The sequence below is a fragment of the Daktulosphaira vitifoliae genome, unplaced genomic scaffold (assembly GCF_025091365.1).
Source record: "Daktulosphaira vitifoliae isolate Bord-2020 unplaced genomic scaffold, ASM2509136v1 Scaffold_1, whole genome shotgun sequence".
Classification (NCBI taxonomy): domain Eukaryota; kingdom Metazoa; phylum Arthropoda; class Insecta; order Hemiptera; family Phylloxeridae; genus Daktulosphaira; species Daktulosphaira vitifoliae.
Window position 1 is genome coordinate 50842866 of NW_026099572.1, and position 19111 is coordinate 50861976.

General features: G+C 23.7%; 3 protein-coding genes across 4 annotated transcripts; 1 reads left to right on the plus strand and 2 right to left on the minus strand.

Moving 5' to 3' along the window:
• Positions 1 to 701: 701 nt before the first annotated feature.
• On the minus strand, positions 702 to 11235 carry LOC126893485 (NFX1-type zinc finger-containing protein 1-like). 2 transcript variants are annotated; one of them, XM_050663751.1, is made up of 10 exons: positions 10843 to 11234; positions 10185 to 10252; positions 5877 to 7748; positions 4376 to 4459; positions 3457 to 3725; positions 3238 to 3381; positions 2014 to 2278; positions 1480 to 1675; positions 1345 to 1418; positions 702 to 1267 (listed from the first exon to the last, which is right to left on the minus strand). In XM_050663751.1, the coding sequence occupies exons 3-10, from the start codon at positions 7732 to 7734 to the stop codon at positions 1218 to 1220; spliced, it is 2940 nt and encodes a 979-aa protein (XP_050519708.1). In that variant the 5' UTR covers positions 7735 to 7748; positions 10185 to 10252; positions 10843 to 11234; the 3' UTR covers positions 702 to 1217. The 2 variants fall into 2 exon arrangements, with proteins under 2 accessions (XP_050519708.1, XP_050519709.1); XM_050663752.1 differs by lacking the exon at positions 10185 to 10252 and having other exon boundaries at positions 10843 to 11235.
• Positions 11236 to 14903: 3668 nt separating this feature from the next.
• LOC126893617 (iron-sulfur cluster assembly 2 homolog, mitochondrial) lies at positions 14904 to 15600 on the minus strand. The gene has a single exon (XM_050663987.1). The coding sequence runs from the start codon at positions 15434 to 15436 to the stop codon at positions 15020 to 15022; it is 417 nt and encodes a 138-aa protein (XP_050519944.1). The 5' UTR covers positions 15437 to 15600; the 3' UTR covers positions 14904 to 15019.
• Positions 15601 to 15721: 121 nt separating this feature from the next.
• On the plus strand, positions 15722 to 19111 carry LOC126893615 (nucleolar protein 11). Its single transcript, XM_050663986.1, has 7 exons — positions 15722 to 16117; positions 16182 to 16346; positions 17284 to 17499; positions 17583 to 17718; positions 17911 to 18081; positions 18206 to 18497; positions 18562 to 19111. Exons 1-7 carry the CDS (start codon positions 15989 to 15991, stop codon positions 19091 to 19093), a joined length of 1641 nt encoding a protein of 546 aa, XP_050519943.1. The 5' UTR covers positions 15722 to 15988; the 3' UTR covers positions 19094 to 19111.

Consider the following 19111-nt stretch of genomic DNA (forward strand, 5'->3'; position numbering starts at 1 on the left):
ATTAAAAGTATTCATTTCTAATGTTTTTAAAGTATTTATTGACAAATTAGATTTGATATGATAAAAGTATTCAACTACAAAATTCATAAATTTTTCTTTGTAGTACATTAATTTTTTAACTATAATTGTGTGTTAGTACCAGTTATCAATATTTCACATTTTTTAGTAACCTGTAACTTTAAAAATAATTTCTAAAAGAATGATTTTGTGTCTAATATAAATTTAACGATGGATTTTTCAATTATAATCTAGTTTTATAAGACGCTCAATTGTATAGATTTTTTTAATTTTTCATTAGTTAAAATAAATCATTACCAAATGTTACTTAGAAATGATTACTAAGATTTCTATTTAAGTATTCTATTAATCTATTAATAAAATGTCCTGACTGCATATTAAATTTAACAATACAATTTGTAAATTTTAATCACTGTCAGATATCATCCATACTTGACCCAACTATACTGTGACGCGACCTCGCTATTTATATCCTTGTTTATAGAAAAATTATCAACTATAACAATTATAAAATGACAAATAGGAGATGTGATATTTTTATATCTTATTGACATTACCTCGCAAGATAGTTTTGACCACTATATTATTAATAATATGTATTTTTATTTAAGATATATTGAGTGTTCAGTAAGTAAGGAAACAAGTATTTATTGTTTGCAACAAATGACCTGATTTTTAGTTTTTCAAAAATTTTAGAATACAAAAAAAAAATTTATTGAAGCAGTTTACAGTGGTTTTGAATTTATAAAAATGGGGCAACATTTTTTTCACCTCTCTGAATACACTGACCTCTTAAAACTTTATCTAAAACTGAATATTTTAATATAAAGTCTAAGATTATTAATCTATATGATATAAATAATACATATTATAACAAATTGTTAATTTTATACTCTGATACATTTATATTAAATATCTAAAACATTATAGTTTTTCATATTTAAGCATTTAACAATTTAACAATATAAACATAAGGTTTTGATTAAAAAACATAATTGGCAAGATATTATTTAATCACAAAACATAATAATTTAATTTAACTTAACTTCAAAGTAACTATATAAAAAATTGAAATTAAAGCTAAATTACACAATACCTCTATTTATTAATAAATAATTAGTCTTAAAACAAACAAAAATTAAAGAATAAGATAATTCAGTCTTAAAATTTTTCAATGTACATAATGATAACCTAAGTTGTTAGTGATAATTCATGTAAGACTTTGTTTGAAAATTCACTTTTTTTACAACTGAAAAAAATGTATCATAATTTAATTTCAACACAAAAAATTCTGAATGAGAGAATAAAAATTATTTTCTATATTACCTTTTGGAGGACACATAAAAAATAAGTTTCTCATCCAACACTCAATTTTTATTTCTAATCCACACGGTAAAACTCTGAAATTACCAAAATTATACTTTATATAATAGTAATATGATAATAATACAGTAAAATTACTTTGTATATTCTTTTTTACATCTATAGATATTTTCATGACATTGATCTCGAATATGACAATATTCTTTGCATTGATGTCCACAATACATTACAACGTTGCAAATTTCTAAACACTGAATATCTGCAAAATCAGTACTTTTGCATACAGTTTTAATCCAATCCTTATGTACTGGACAACGTAAGGTTAGTTTGTTTCCTGTGTAAAAATAATTCTTTTCCAGAAAATTGTTTTAAAATAAAAATTTACTAAACAAAACTAAATAATGTATCTAGTATAAAAAACCTTAGGGTATCAAACTTAGGGTTTAAGCTATTAATGTAAAATACATTATACCACAATTAATTCTTAAAAGTAAAAATTTCTGTAAAATAGAATTAATTTCAACTAAAACAAGTCAATTTTATTTAAAATTTAATGTAATTATCCAACAAGGAATATTATAAAAATATATTTAGATCATCTGTTGTTGTTATATTAATTGATACTCTTAATTAAAATAAAACAATAAAAATATTATAAAATGTATTTATTACCAATAGAGTCCTGGCAAACAAGAATGTTACTAATTCTTTTCCATATAAAAGAGTGTAATAAATTTTCCATGTTTCCCATAATATATAATCCATTTCTAGCTCTTGACAATGCAACACATACACGGTTTAATATACTTAAGAAACCAATTTTGTTTGTTTCATTGTTACGTACCAATGACAACAAAATAATATCATTTTCTTCTCCTTGATAACCATCAACACATTCAATTCGAAAATACTCTAAATTATAACTACTTTCTCTTATCTATATAAATAATAAATAATATTTAATTATTTATCTGAATTAACTACTCAGTTCAGTAGGAAAAGATTTGTGCCTCAGAGTGTAGGTACTGGGGTTGGATTTCGCTGTATTAAGCTATGTAGGTAAACCCATCCTCTCTAACATAAGAATAATTTTTCAGAGATGATGTTAAAAATAAATAGTTATAATTAAAAAATAATAATTAAATACAAAGAACAATAATCATTATATTTATCCTTAAACTTTTACACTTTAATAATTTTTAATTTTAATTGAGTGGAATCACCCTTATGTACACTACTCTACTTATAGGCAGATATTTATAATAATTTATGTAGAACTTTACCAATTACAAGTATATTTTTTACTAACTAATGATATTTCCCAAAATTGTATGTAAAACTATTTGATTTGTATTATTGTATTCCATTGATCTAAAATTTTCCAAAGGTAATCTTATAACTAGTCAAAACAATAAACTGCTAGACTTCAAAAATAGTTGTAAAAAGCTGAAAATACCCTAGGATCAATTATTCTACACTGTTTTAATATTACCCTATGGGGCTAAATAATTTTTATTGTAATTTTACCATATATATGAAAAAAATGCAATTTCCAAATTGAACAACCTTGTTTAAAACATAAAATTATTCAATGACCCTGTTGTTAAGGCTATTTTGTAAAAAAGAATTTCATAATTACAATGATTTTCAATTCTAAAAAATTATCACATAAAAAATAATAAAAAAAACAGACCAATCTGTTCAATACGCATAATGCTAAATCTTTTCAAGTCAGACACTGTATAAACAAAATGAGGATATAAAACTAATGATTTTTAAATAATTATAATAAAACTAACAAATATTTTCTTAGTAATGCCTTAATATCACCTAAAAGTATACAGAACGTACAAAAAGTAAGGAAGAGGATTTTTAAAATTTATATGTTAATTTTACCTTTTGTAATTCTAATAGTTGTTCTTTGTAAGTAACTAAAATGGTAATCTGGCCTTGCTGATAACCTTGATTAAGTAAATATCTTGTAAATTCCATCAAAAAATATATTTCATGCATATTTTTATAGCTAGCAGATCCTAATACCTTTATGTTTAAAATCAAAATTTAATGTAATAGACTGTACATGTACAGTCATGTATTATTAATTGACATACTTACTTTTTCCTCAGAGTTCTCGTGATTTATAAAATACATATTTCTTGTAACACCACATATATTATCTCTATTATTGACTGAATTATGATTCCTTAAGTAAGGGTAAATTGGTAAAATTAATGAAGAAATCTCTGGTCGCATGCGATGTTGTGTTTGTAGAGTATAACAAGGATAATCATTTTTTACTAAACGTTCAAATAATGAAATATCAAAATGAAATTGCTTTGCAAGTGTAAATGTTGCAGTTCGAGGACGTAATTGTTTATGATCTCCTGGAAGTAGATTAAGACATTATTTCCAATATAGAAAANTATGATCTCCTGGAAGTAGATTAAGACATTATTTCCAATATAGAAAATTATTTCAACCAACTTAATAGCTTAAAATTAAAAATATATATGTATTTTTATTTAACTAATAAAACTGAAATAAATTGTATATACATTATTTTTATTAATAAGTTATTAGTGATGAGCATTTTTGAATATTTTAAACTATCAAATAATGATTCGAATTGTTTTTATACAACTGAATAGTTTATTTTTAGCATAAACTATCAATAGTTTTAAATCTATTCGAATGGGCTACTGAATGGTTTCAAAAAATATTCGATTAGTTCTACTTAAAATTTTTATTCAATACACTAAATTATAATAAGAAGATAATTAATGAATACTCAAATTAATTATTGTAAAATCATTAATAGTAAAAATTAGTGATGGGCATTTTCAAATATTTTAAAAACTATTCAAATATATTGTGTAACTACCGAATAATTTTACTATTCCACATAAAAAGATGAAGACTATTCAAATATTTTTTGAATAACTATCAAATAGTTCGATAGTTACTATTCAATATATCCCATCACTATAAATTATTATGTTAGACACAGTACTGTAAAAATTATTATTTAACATACCTATTAGAATAACATGTTGACAATGTTCGGTCAGTGAAATAACAACATGTGATTCTAAAACTTCAGCCGCTTCTTCGACAATAACTATAAAAATTTATTACTATGAAACAGTGTTAAATAAAATAAACAACTATAATCCAAATCATAAAATATTTAAAAAGGAGAGTATGATCAACTTAGTTACATAACAGTGCTTGATGTGAATAGTCATAAATTTTAGTGTCAATCACAATTATTAGGTATGAATAACTAATTTATTTATTTATGTCATATTTAAAAAATCAAAATTATGCTTATTCTTATAATTAAAGTTATATTAATAAACTAATTAGACCTTATCATTTAATTAATATAGTAAAAATGTTTAATTGCCAATGAAGCCAAAAAGTGAAATCAACACAGTAAATTGTTACCATAAAATTTGTTGATTAACAATTATTATTTATTTTTAAGTAAAAATAGCAATACCTATGAATATTATGTTATCCCTTATTTTGATAATTCTCAAAAAAACTTTCTTCTATAATTTTTTAATTTAATTTTATGGTGAAAAAACGTTATTCCCAAAATTTCACACCTCTTAATACAATTTTAACCCAAGCTTGTAGGCACTTGAATTTTGTCATATAAAAAACATAGGAATTTTGTTTTTTTTTTTTCAAAATTTTCCTAAAAGCTGGGAAAAAATTACAAAAATAAGCAACTTCTATAAATTGATATAGAAATTTATGAACTTATTGCAGAGTACTTGAAATTTTGCTTCAACAGTAATTTGCACATGCGGGGAACTAATATTCATCAAAACTTCAATAATTTCATGTAAATTTTAAGTTTTTCCAACTAAAAGTATTTTAATAATATCTTTCGATATGTGTTGCCCAGAGTACATATTGTAACAAATACCAAAACTTTATGGTTTTTATTTTGTGCTCATGTGTTTATTTAGTTACTTTAGACTTTGAGAAGGAATGAGGAAGTTGGTATTCTCAAATGCGTTTTACACAAGTTTATGAAAGCATTATATAATACCTCCTTCATTTTCCTTATGAAAATAATGTTTTGAATAATTTTTTTTTTTATCACAAAGAAAAATATAGACTTCCATAAATTACCAAAATAAGGGACATCATGGTGTCCCTTATTTGATATTATGACTCAAAACATATGATATAGGCCTAGTGACAAAACTGTGAAAACATTTCATACCCATTCTATTTTACAATGTTAATAAAAAATTGTAGTACAATTTATTGTTCTGAACTTCTAAATTTATTCAACAGATAAAATTACTTTAATGTTTAGAAATAATAAAAATTATTATAAATTAGTAGTTATTAAAATTTTTATATAAAAAAAAAAAATAGTAATAATTAACTAAGAAAAAACCTAAAAACTATTTTCTAAAAATTGTATTATGTTAAACTGTATTCACTAATAGATTTCATAATGTCGTGGATTAAAATTGAGATGTTTTATTATTTTATCTAGAAAATATACTTACCAATTGGAGACTTCAATTTTAATAAAATAGAATGTTTCATAGCAGCTCCAGTAGTAGTAAGTCCAATTACAAAAGATTTTTTTAAAAATTCTATGCTAGACATTTGATGATTTTTTAAACTATTTTTTTTTAATAAATCAGATTTAGAGCCTCCTCCAATTCTTACAATTTTGTTTGTAATACTTAATAATCCTTCAAGAAATTGATCTAAAGCATGATTTGTGTAACAAACGACTATAATTGGATTTTTCAATATATTTGTCCTGTACATGTTTTCTATAATACTTTTGACAATTCTTACACCAATAAATGTTTTTCCAGTACCAGGAGGCCCTTGAATAACTGTAAATTCTTTGGTAAGAGCAGCTTTAAAAGCCAAACATTGAGCATAGTCTAGGCCTAATGATTGATTATCTGGCCATTGATAGTCATCTAAAATGTCAAATATCTTTCCATCAATTTTAAAATATTTTGAATGAGGTATTAAGTAAGCAGGGACTCTAGGATTAGTTTTAGCATCTATGATATATGATCTCATGGGAAAACTATAATCATTAAACTTTTGTAAGACATCCATTGTATATTTATACGGTAAAAAGTAAGTGTCACACTCTGCCATAGTATAAACAGAATTTAATTTAATCAATGTAGGTTTTCCTAGTGGTTTACATATTAATGACTTAGTTGGATAAATATTTTTATGATTCATTCGCACAACAATGGCAAAAAACATAGTTTGAAAATGGTCATTACTAAATACTAAAAGTGATTCTGACATAAATCTTTTTGAGTCTTTTAAAAAATTTTCTTTTGTATAAAAATTTATAAATAGTAACATCTTCTCGTCTTTAACAATTTGTTTTACAATTTTTGATTCATAATAAGTATGCATGTTTGGAATATTTATAATTTCCATACCTTTTTCTTTCATTGATTTATAATATTGGATACCTTCTCTCATAGGAGCAATAAAATCTTCACGTAGTAATCGGAATTGTACATCTAAGTAATGCTCTACACTATCATATCTACCTTTCGTGATATTTGGATTTAAGAAGACCTTTTTAGGAACCAAATCTGCTGGTATAGGATATATTGAAAGCGTTTTGTAACATNCCAAATCTGCTGGTATAGGATATATTGAAAGCGTTTTGTAACATAGAGGCCATTTACTTTCACCATACTGTACTTTATTAGTAATTTTTATTTCGTCCAAATTTACTTGGGGAATTATTTCTGTTTCATATTGACTATCTATATTGAGTTTTACATTTTTATTATTTAGTTTAGTAAAAGTTATTAAAACAATATCATTTAAGATATTTTTTGATTCTGGGTTGATGATATATTGATTTAAATCTATGCAATTATTAAGAAATTCTTGTAATTGTATTAGACTAACTACATCTTGAATAATGTGATATTTAACAAGGGCATTATTTAAATTTTCAAAATATTTGGATTTACAAATCAAAGATATAACATCAGCTGTTGTTTGATTCAATGGTAATATCTTAATCTTAGAAAATATATTCATCATAAGTATGAGTGCATTAATATCTGTACATTTGTTCAACGTTCCATAGAAAATATCACTATTTATAAGAAATGATTGTAAAAAATCTGGTTCAGATTCAGACAGCAATTTTAACTGAACATCATCTAAGTAGCTTGGAGAAGAACTTTTAACTCCTAATGTAGTTAGTAATTTATTGCCAGAAATAGTTAAGTTTGCAATTTGATCACATATCATACTGAAGATTGATTTTACATGAAATAATATTTTCACATCATTTAATAAAGTGATTTGTTTTGATTCTTTATTTTTAATAGTTTCATCATTATTTAATTCAGCCATATTCTATTTAAGTTCTGAAATAGAATTAGTTAAACAAATTATTAAATTAATACATAATACGGTTACAAGGATGATTCTATCTTTATAATTTGTGTTTTATCTATAATTTAAATAGTATAATAAGCTGAATTTTTATTTAGCTTCAATGCGAAGCTGAGAAAGTATTAATTTTACTATGATGTGTTTTTTTTTGTGTCTATTACCACTTTTTCTCAGTTCTAACCAAACCGATTTCTTTTAACGATATGTCAAAAGACCACAAATTGTATCTACTCAAAAATATTACTCTCAAATATTGAGAAAATCTCCCTCGTACCCCCTATATGTGGGAAATCTACAAAAAAATTTAAAAATAGCTAATTTTTGACATTTTTTCAATTTTTTTTTACTTAAAACTGCAATAAATTTTTGAAAAATAAATGAATAGAAACAATTTTTTTTTATAGAGACATGAGGTATTTACCTATCATTTTGTATATTTTTTTTGTAAATCTGACCCTTTACCTGCCCACAGGGTGGGATTCAAAATGACAACTTTTTCAACTTAACTTTTGAAAGTGTTCTGGAAAGTCTGACCCTTTTATATATATCTTAAATTAAAGCTTATGTAATATACCTTAATATGAAAAAAAAAAATTATTAATATACATAATAACTTTATTTGGTCTTCATGGTGAAAAAGGCTACAGTGTTCAAATATATGCTATTTTTGTATTTTATTTTATTTTAAAATACCTTACAAAAGTTTTTGAGTTGGAAAAATTTTTTTCACTAATTTGATTTTTATCTCATTTAGATTCAATAATTTCATTGAAATTATTGATGTTCAATGCATATCAAGGACCTCATTACTATTGTCTCCCCTTGTTTGAAGAAATTTCTTATTCATATTAAAATTATTTTACTATGTGATTTTTTGTTTATGTTTCATTTCAAAACTCTCATTAATTTTCTCAGCTCTCACTTGACCAACTATTTTTTAACGATACATCAAATGATCACAACTATTATCTAGTTAAAGATATTACCCTCGAAAATTAAAAAAATGTCCACTTTATTAATTAAAAAGTTACTTAGTTCACATTGTCCATATAGACAATTAAAATCATTAATTTCTAATATTTTTAAAGTATTTATTGTTAAAATAGGTTTCAACTACAAAATTCAATAATATATTAATTTTTTAACTTTATTTGTGTGTGTTACTACCAGTCTATATAGTTCTAAATTTTTTGATAACATATAGCTATACAAATCATAAATCTAAAACAAAAATAATTTTTATTTTCTCCTGAATTTAACATAAAATGTTTACAAGTATAATCAAATTTTATAATATACTCAATTAAGTAGATTTTTTTAACAACATTTTGATTAGTTTTTTTATTTAAGTAAACCATTAAATTTAATTAAGTTATGTAATGAATATATATAAACATAAGGATGGGATAGTAAACAGGCCATTTAAAGATAATTAAAGAATTACCTAGTAGTAGATATTGATATTTGTAATTTTAAAATTGTATTTTAAAATTGTATTCTATATTCTTTAGTATTTAGTAATCATAAATTTTGTAACTTGTAATTATATACAATTGCTATAAATTCATGCTATATAAGTTATTTTCTAAGTGGTAATGTGGCAGTACAGTGTATTTTCCAAAATTATTGAGAATTTCATATAGGTATACATTGTATTATATATTTGTATCAAACATTGATTTCTATAAGCAACACTTTTTTTACCACAAAAAACATTGATGTCTTTTATTTTTACTTTTCTCATTATTTGATAAGATGTAGGGGCCAACTAAGGAGAACCCATAATGATTTTTACATACCCCAGTAAGATAATATGTGCCCGATTCGATGCCAACTATATTTATAATTTAATGGCTAATGATTTTTTTGTAGTGGTTAGAGATGAGTCATATTAAGAATATAAATATAAGAACAACTTACGGTTTTAAATAAAGAATATGAGAAAAGTAAAACAAATATTAGAGGAAACATATTGGTTTCCTCAAAACTCAAGGAGTGTTGTTTTTCCTTTTATAATGAAAAATTAACAATTTAAAATGCTTTTTTATATACTTCAGGTGATATGAAATTAATTGCTAAAAAAATAATTGTTGATTTTTTATAGTTATTTTAAAATTGTTGTTTTACTATCCCACCTTGTATACAGAGTGATTTAACTGTAGGAACAGGTCAATTATTATGAACGATGTAAAAATAAAAACCTTATTTCTTACCTCCTAAACACCCTACAAATCAGAACATGACTGATCGAAATCAGGAGTGAACCTTGTATTTGTTTATAGGAAATGATAAAAAAAAATTTTTGTTTGGAAAGAAATCTAATTAAATTTTATAACTTGATAATTTTTGTTTAGCTATAACTGTTTTTATGGTATGATAAACACATCACAAGTAGAGTGCTATAATACCTTAGTACTCGTACTGAATCTGTCTCTAATCAAAATAACTTTAACTCAACATCAATCAAAATAGAGCACTAAAAAAAAAATAAATTAAAGAATACAAATCAATTCACATATTTAATACAATATCATTAAATATATATATATATATATATGAAAAATAAAAAATATTGAATGTAAGAAAAAAAACCATAATACTTTTATTACTCTAAAAATATACTTGAAAATAAAAACTAATCATATATATTAATGACATAATGTCATTGACATAATGCCAATATATAATAATGACATCTAGTGATTAATACATAGTTCATGTATTTCTATAGAAAAAAAAAAACAACTTTTAAAATTTAATAAATAAAATCTACAACTATTGATAAAAAAAGAGTGTAATGTAAATTCATTAAATTATTTAATTTAACTGTTTAACTAGATGCATAGGCTAGATGACATGTCACCTAATTCATAAATTCCAAAACTATACATATAGATTTATAATTTTTAACTCAAATTAAAATACATATTAACAATAAAAGAATATTCAAAATTTTTAAATTATATAATTTAATAATCCATAATAGTTTAAAAAACTTATAATTAACGAATAAGAATAATATCTTATATAGTACTAAATTATTTACTGATTAACTGCAAAACTTACCAATAAAACTTTTCGTCAATTTAAAAAGTATATTAAGATTAGAAGAAATATTTGAAGATCAATTGACTAATAAAACATAAATAATTTAGAAAACATAATTATTTTGAAAATTTAACCTTTGTTAGTGAATTAAAGAAAACTGTAAAAAACTAAATTAATTATTAAATGAAAAATTCGATTTCTTACAAAATGACATAATAAATCATACAGATTAAACTATTCGTATTAATAAGAGACTAATTATTTTAAATTAATATCTTTAACTATTTGAAGTTTTATTTTTAAATTACGTTTTATATTATTCCTATGTAACCTCCAAACATCCTAAATGTAAATACTGGTATACAGTGCGGATACAAATACTACATTAAAATCACATTTAGTAATATTTTTGTTAGGTAATAATACGTTATAAATAGTGTATTATTACATAGTACATTATTTTAAATTAAAAATTGCAAGTAAGCACGTTTTATGAACTATTTATTTAAATTGTCAATATTTTTACAGTTGTATTAATTATTTTAATTTTGAAGGTTAGATTAATTTGGAATTCATTGAAGATTATTTTAAACTAATAAAATAATTTTTGTAATTTTGTGTCATTTATACGTCTAGTTTTAAAATATATTAATTTAAATGGTATTATTTCCTCGTCAATATAATAATTATTGTCCATTTGATTAGATCAAAAAAAAAAACTTGATTATTTAAAAGATTTAACTTTTAAATTTTATTTTAAATCTTCAATACATATATTGTTTTTAATGATTGATTATTAAACAAAATCCTATATAAAAAAAAAAGTTGATTGTTAAAATTCTCAAGATAAACATCACTATTTCTTGTATAAATATAATATGTATTAAAATATTTAAATAATAATATTATCTTGTGCCAATTTATACTTAAAATAGAATACATGATAATATATTTTAAAAATTACATATTTTGATTTAAATTTAAAAATTTTCCTTATAATTATTATTGTAGCTGACATAATATAATATAAATTATAATTAATTAATCCTCGCTAGAATATGGCCAGGGATGGAAGAAACCTCATCTCATGATTCAATTATTTAGTTATGATAACTTTTTTATTGTTTATTCCAATTTTCCTATATAACAATGTAGAGTATAATTTAAAAATATAAAAAAAACCCAGCACAGGGGGGTCGCGGCACAGTTGTGACGGGTATAGTTGGATCAAGTATAATGATATCTGACAGTGATTAAAATCACTATCAAAAATAAACGCTTCGATGCAAATCTTTAGATAGTGCTTAATTTAAAAAAAATTGGTGTTTTATTCTAAAAGCTACATGATCTGCTGGTTCCTTAATAATATCTCGATAAAGATAAAGTATGTATAAGTAATTTTTTTGGAGGTTTCCCCCATTTACGGGGAACGAGGGAAATTTTTTCAATTTTGAAGGGTAATGTCTTCGACTAGATACAATTTGTGATCTTTTGACGTATCGTTGAAAGAAATCCGTTCGGTGAGAGCTGAAAAAAAGTGGTAACAGACACAAAAAAAAAAAAAAAACATTATAGTAAAACCAATACCTTCTCAGCTTCGCATCGAAGCTAATAATAATAAGTAGTAGTAAAATGCTGAAATTTAAAATATTATAAGAATATTTTTTTTTTCCAAAATCGAGAGGATTTCAAAAGGGAGCAAAAAAAAAAAATAGATCATTTCCTGGTATTTGATTAGACCAAAAAAAAACTTGATTCTTGTAAATTAATTTAAATTTAAATTCGTGATTTTCTATTTTGTTTGCTTTGTTAATTTGGAGCGTAATAAATGGAAATAACTATTAACGTGTCATTTTAACTTCAACGCTCCTTATTTATTGTTAAGACAATACTGAGATTTCTATGTGTGAATAATAATTGAATTTAAATAATTTGTGACTTATGGAACTTTGATTCATTGTTAAACAAAATATCTTATACACAATAAATAATAATACAAAATAATAAAGTATTTTGCTATATTCGCATCCATACGATTCGTCGATATGCATATGTACCATTTTAATTGTTTGAATAGTTTATTTTAAAAAGTGACAATTTTTTTTTTTTTAAATAGCAACTTTAATATATTGAATTAAGTTGTTTTAAATGTTTAATATCTAAAATTATTAAAATAACTAACCAAGAGGACACAACATTTTTGAGTATTTTATACCTGGTTCATTAAAAATATACAAAATTTGCAAAAATTGGGTTTGCTAATTTATTCTAAACAAAAAAGGTCCGGGTCTGTCATTTTGTATTAAAATTCTTTTTGAGTGATAGCTACAAAAAAACTACAAAGTTGATTACTTTTACTTAAAACCGATCCAAATACCAGGAAATTATCTATTTTTTTTTGCTTCCTTTTAAAATCCTCTCGATTTTGGAAACGATTAGCAAACCCAATTTTGCTAACAAGAATATGGCCAGGGATGGTTTCTACCTCATCTCATGATTCAATTATTTAGTTATGATAACTTTTTCATTGTTTATTCCAATTTTCCTATATAGCAATGCAGAGTATAACTTAAAAATATAATAATAATAAGTAGTAGTAAAATGCTGAAATTTAAAATATTATAAGAATATTTTTTTTTTCCAAAATATTTATACAAGAAATAGTGATGTTTATCTTGAGAATTTTAACAATCAACTTTTTTTTTTATATAGGATTTTGTTTAATAATCAATCATTAAAAACAATATATGTATTGAAGATTTAAAATAAAATTTAAAAGTTAAATCTTTTAAATAATCAAGTTTTTTTTTTTGATCTAATCAAATGGACAATAATTATTATATTGACGAGGAAATAATACCATTTAAATTAATATATTTTAAAACTAGACGTATAAATGACACAAAATTACAAAAATTATTTTATTAGTTTAAAATAATCTTCAATGAATTCCAAATTAATCTAACCTTCAAAATTAAAATAATTAATACAACTGTAAAAATATTGACAATTTAAATAAATAGTTCATAAAACGTGCTTACTTGCAATTTTTAATTTAAAATAATGTACTATGTAATAATACACTATTTATAATGCATTATTATCTTACTTATTTATGTAGCAACGCTAAGTTCTTACTTCAATTTTTTTGCATAGAATATAAAATTTAGGTACTTAAAATGGAATATTGTTTAAAATTAAAAAGAAAGTAATTACATTTATCTAATTTTATCATAAGCGATATTGGTGGAGGCTAAGAACCTGCTGCTATACAAGAAAAGAAAGATAACTATCTAGAGTGATAGTCAAGTCGCTCTGAAAGCACTCTGTAACGATTAGGTAAGCTTGAAACTTGTCCTCGAATGCAGGGAAACTTTAGAATCCCTATTGGGGTTCAACAAAGTTATACTAGTGTAGATACCAGGACACGACGGTATCACTGGAAATTAAAAAACTGACTTTTTAGCTAGGAAAGAAGCAGAGATCACTTATGTTGTGCCATAACCATTGGTAGGACACACTGAGCAATCATTCAAAGCGCTTCCCAAGAATTGGGGCAGAGAACAACACAGGAAAATCTGAAAGTACTTAGTAGTAATTAGACAATCTAAAATGTTTATTAAAACCCCCAGTCTACTGATGTGTGATATTAATAGCATGATTAAATATCAAATAAGTACTTTGACTGATCTACTGACAGGACATGGTTATTTATTTAAAAATCTTTGGGCAATGGAGGTCTTGGAATCACTTAAGTGCAGGAAGTTTGAAGTAGAAGAGGAAGACTCATTTCACATAATATGCGGATGTGAAGCATTATTTTCACTAAGATCAAACTAATTGAGTAAACCTTTTCCTGAAAAAGAAAATATCAAACACCTAAGACCCAGAGAATACTTAATTTCGCCAGAAAAACAGGACTTTTTAGACATCTACAGAGGGTGATTTGATAGTCCACTCTTTATACACAATAAGTATAATGTAATAACATTTTGGTGATATATACTAAGTTTTATCACTAAATTGTGGATTTGAGATTCAAAAATTAAAAAAATTTGATAACATACCTTTGACAAAAAAAAAAAAAACTATATTTTTTCTCTATAATAATAAAAAATATACAAATTAATTATATTTACATTGTATACATCTCACTATATACATTTAATAAAATAATAAAATAAATTCATAATGTTTAATCTACTTTAACAGAAAATGATGCACCACATGAACATCCATCTTTGGCTTTTGGATTGCCAACTAACTTAAAGGCTGATCTAATTAGTTTTTGTTCATAATCGACAGTTGAACCTTTAACAAAGTCTAAGGATATTATGTCAATAACTACTTTAACGCCTTGTTTTTCAAATACTAGATCATTTTTAGAAATAGAAGTGTCTAATTGAAACTTGTATTGAAATCCAGAACAACCACCTCCTTCAACACTAAGACGAAGAAATTCTCCTTCATTACATACTTCTTTAAGGCGCTGAACACATTCATTTGTCAGTTTTAAATCGTTATCATTATGACTAAATGGTTGAAGTTGCATATAAAATACTTTTGGAATAATATACTTCTTCATATTTGTCATAAGCTGAATTAAAGTCATTTTGTAAAAAATACTTAATTTTTTTGGATAATTTATTATTATTATTGATGTGAATTATCTAAATTTTGGTTATCAGAATGATAAATATATTAATGAACTCAACACGGCCTTAGAAGAAAAGGTCGTTGAATTTCGTTTATATCAGTTTCGTTTATCAAGTCGAAAAAGTTTCAGATGTTGTCCACAAAAACGCTGTTTTTAGTAATATTTGAGGTTATGCGTATATATATAAGTGTACAAAATACAACTTTATAACATTAATCCCTAAAAATACATTTTTACAGATAATATTTGAAACGGTTTCGAATCAATTATTTAAATATTGTAATAATGTGCGGGGTGTAGAGTAAGACGACTTTATCTTCAAAGACGTAAAATCAACTTTAGTTATTAAATAAGACTAGAATATTTATGAAGATAATTTTATCTTTTTTTGTGATAACGATGCTATACTCACGTGATATTTTAATGAAATTAAACTGGATCTGTGATCAAATTTTGTAATAAGTTTTTTTTTCGTTTTATTTAAAATTAAATGATATATTAAACAATATGATAAAATTAGACACATCTTATAGTTTGGGTTCAATTATTGAGACAAATTTTTTAGGAATCGCTAATGATGCTAAGATAGATAATGTTATTGTAACATTGTCCAAAAACATGGTTACTTGTTTTCACGTAAATATATTTATATAAATAAACAATTTAGAAAAAAAATTAAAAGAAATGGTTTTGTTTATAGGTATCTAATCAAAATCAAGTGTATTGTTGGAGCAGTTCTGATAAATTATCCTCTGAAGTGATTTATGATCCATTTAGTGATTTTTATTATGGGGTTTTCAATTATACAAGAATTGGAAGATGGTCTCGCGATTCATTATCTTTAAAAGACATGAAAAAATACAATGTAAGTGAATATAAATTATTTTTAGCTTATGATTATTTATTAACTATTAGAAAGTACATAGATTTGGATTTTTTACTTATTGAATGTAAGTAAAAAAACTGTTTGTTTTTATCTCATTGTTCCTTAAAATTTACCTGTTTCCTTACTTTTTAAACATCTTGTATATTGGATGATTAATTTATTGTGAATCAATTAATTAAGGTAAAATAAAAATAATATTGAATGTTTTTTATTTGATTTATTTTAGGTATATAATTTTCTTAATTTATTTATCATGAAGTATTTTTTGTGTTCATCCCTTGGGTGTCAAATTTATATTTTCAAATGACAATATACATAATTAGTTTATATAGTAAATAATGATTTGATTAAAAAATTTCTGATAAATTACAGTTTTTGAACCAGTAATTCAAAAATTATTGACATTGTAATATCTTGATGTGAGAATAACTATGGCAGGAAAAATACTAGTGATAATAATAACCTTGTGTCCCACTTTCTGCTATTACTATAAAATTTTAATAAATTTTGAAATACTGATCTAAAAGTTGTTATTTTCTTAGATCATTATTAACAAATAAACTTGTTTCTTTTGTATGTTGCCATTGGAAAAATTGAAGTTGACACTCTTATAAATTATAAGGGATGCATGTATAAAATACTTCATCATTGATATATAAAGAAAAATATACCAAAATAGTGTAAATATGTCCATAAAAGAAACCAAATAAAAAATTCTCAATATTATTTTTATTTTTTGATTAATTCTGTGGGTCATGATAAATGAATTGCTCTGTTTGTATTTCTTAACTTTTTTTTACTTTTACAGCCCATTAATGAGATCATTGTGATCTTTCCAAAAAATTTGTTTCTTTACATTAAACATCCTGAGATTTCTGAATTAATCATATGTTCAATGTAATATTGTATTTTTCAGTTTAATAACAAAATAATAAAACTTTTGACTCGATCTGATTATCAAAATACTATAGTGGTTTTTGAAAATGGCTGTTGTGAATGTTTAAAAGATGCCATTAGGAATAGAAAAAATATAAAAACTGCTGTCTTGGGTGAAAATGAAAATATTGAGTTTTCTAAGTTATGCTTATTCAGAGCCAAAGCTATTTGTGTAATTGTTTCTGTTGATAATAAAGTAAATAAAACTTTTTTTCATTCATTTATTATTATCTAAAATAAATTTACTTAAACTAAATAATATTAATTTTTTATTTATAGAAAGTGAAGACATTAAATACTATACCATTGGATAATGCATTTATACCAATAAGATTACAGATAACTAGTAGAAAGAAAAAGTTACTAGGTTATTGTTTAAGAGAAAATTTAGATTCTTTTAGTGTATTAACATTATGTGAGTTCGAAAATATGACCTATATTATTACTGTAAACATTTTTTTCCTTAGATAGACCTACTTAAATTAAATGTGTACATTTTTAAAAACACTTAATAGTACTAAAACTCCAATTTTTTAAAATTAGTTCAAATTTGTAAAATCATATGATCAAATAAATTAAGTGAATTAAATGATTTTTGTTATTATAGGGTCTGATAAATGTTTATATTCTCATGAATTGTATGCTGAATCTGAAAGCAGTGAATACCCCGGGAAATTATGTGCTAAAATTGACTTAATTAACTCAGATAAAGCTGTAACTATTGTTCAGTTGAGCCAAGATTGTATTGCATTTTATGGAGCTGAACCAAATGGAGAAGGTAAGTTTCATTGAAAGTGTTTGGATTTTTACTAATAGAACCAATTTTATTATCTTACAGTTACATTAGCATCAATCTATTTTTAGATTATTTTTCAATTAATTATTAAAATATTAACTTTCAGGAGCTGCTTTGATTGTGTATAATTTTCATTACAATATGGTAGTTTCTGTACAACATTTTAAAAACTACAATAATCCTCCAAATCTATGGTGTTTTGGAAATAATTTACTCTTAGCAACTGGTCAAAATTTAGCTATTGTACCTTTTACATGCGAAAGAAATAATTTATCATTGCTCATGGACAATAATTTGATGGAAAAAAATGAACACTATGTTGATATAGAATGGGATATGTATGCTAAACAAAATAGTAGTGACAAAAATATTTCAAATTCAGCATTACCTCAGTCTAAGTATAAAATTTTTAATTATATATCTTTAATAGATAATATATTTTATTTATGTTATGTATTTTAGATTAAATGAAATAACTATTTGTGATTTTTTAAAAAACAACCAAGAAGAATCATTGATACATATTTTAGAAGAAAATAATGATATTAGTGATAATTCAATAGTAGAGATATTATTATATTGTAGCTCCAATCCAGAAAAACATTCGAAACTCTTGTTAAAAGTTTTTGCTTATCCTCCTTTAAATAAGCCACTCAGTTTAAGAGGTCAAATTCCTTTTGAAAATATATTGAACCTTTTAAAGATATTGCATTCTCTTATAAAAAAAAAAGTTATTGAAGAAAGATTAATAGATTGGATCACATTAATAATAGATTGCTCATATCAACAAATACTATTGTCTAATGATCCAAATGTTCTTGAACTTATCATAGAGTTGCAAAAAGATGTTACTCATAAATGTGATTATGCAGAAGCATTGAAAAATGTGAACAATACTTTAGCTGTCATTCATAATAATAGTGTAAATAGAAAAAACCGTTCGGATGAACCTGTTAATAATTTATATAAAATTGAAACAATAAATTTATACTGAACTGTCTTAAACATTTAA

What these genes read in the sequence shown, in the direction of transcription:
- LOC126893617 (XM_050663987.1), bottom strand. Translation starts at nt 15,436, where the DNA reads ATGACTTTAATTCAGCTTATGACAAATATGAAGAAGTATATTATTCCA.
- LOC126893615 (XM_050663986.1), top strand. Translation starts at nt 15,989, where the DNA reads ATGATAAAATTAGACACATCTTATAGTTTGGGTTCAATTATTGAGACA. An exon ending in ACATGGTTACTTGTTTTCAC is followed by an intron (nt 16,118 to 16,181) that starts GTAAATATATTT and finishes TTTTGTTTATAG; the next exon opens with GTATCTAATCAAAATCAAGT. An exon ending in TTGTTTCTGTTGATAATAAA is followed by an intron (nt 17,500 to 17,582) that starts GTAAATAAAACT and finishes TTTTATTTATAG; the next exon opens with AAAGTGAAGACATTAAATAC.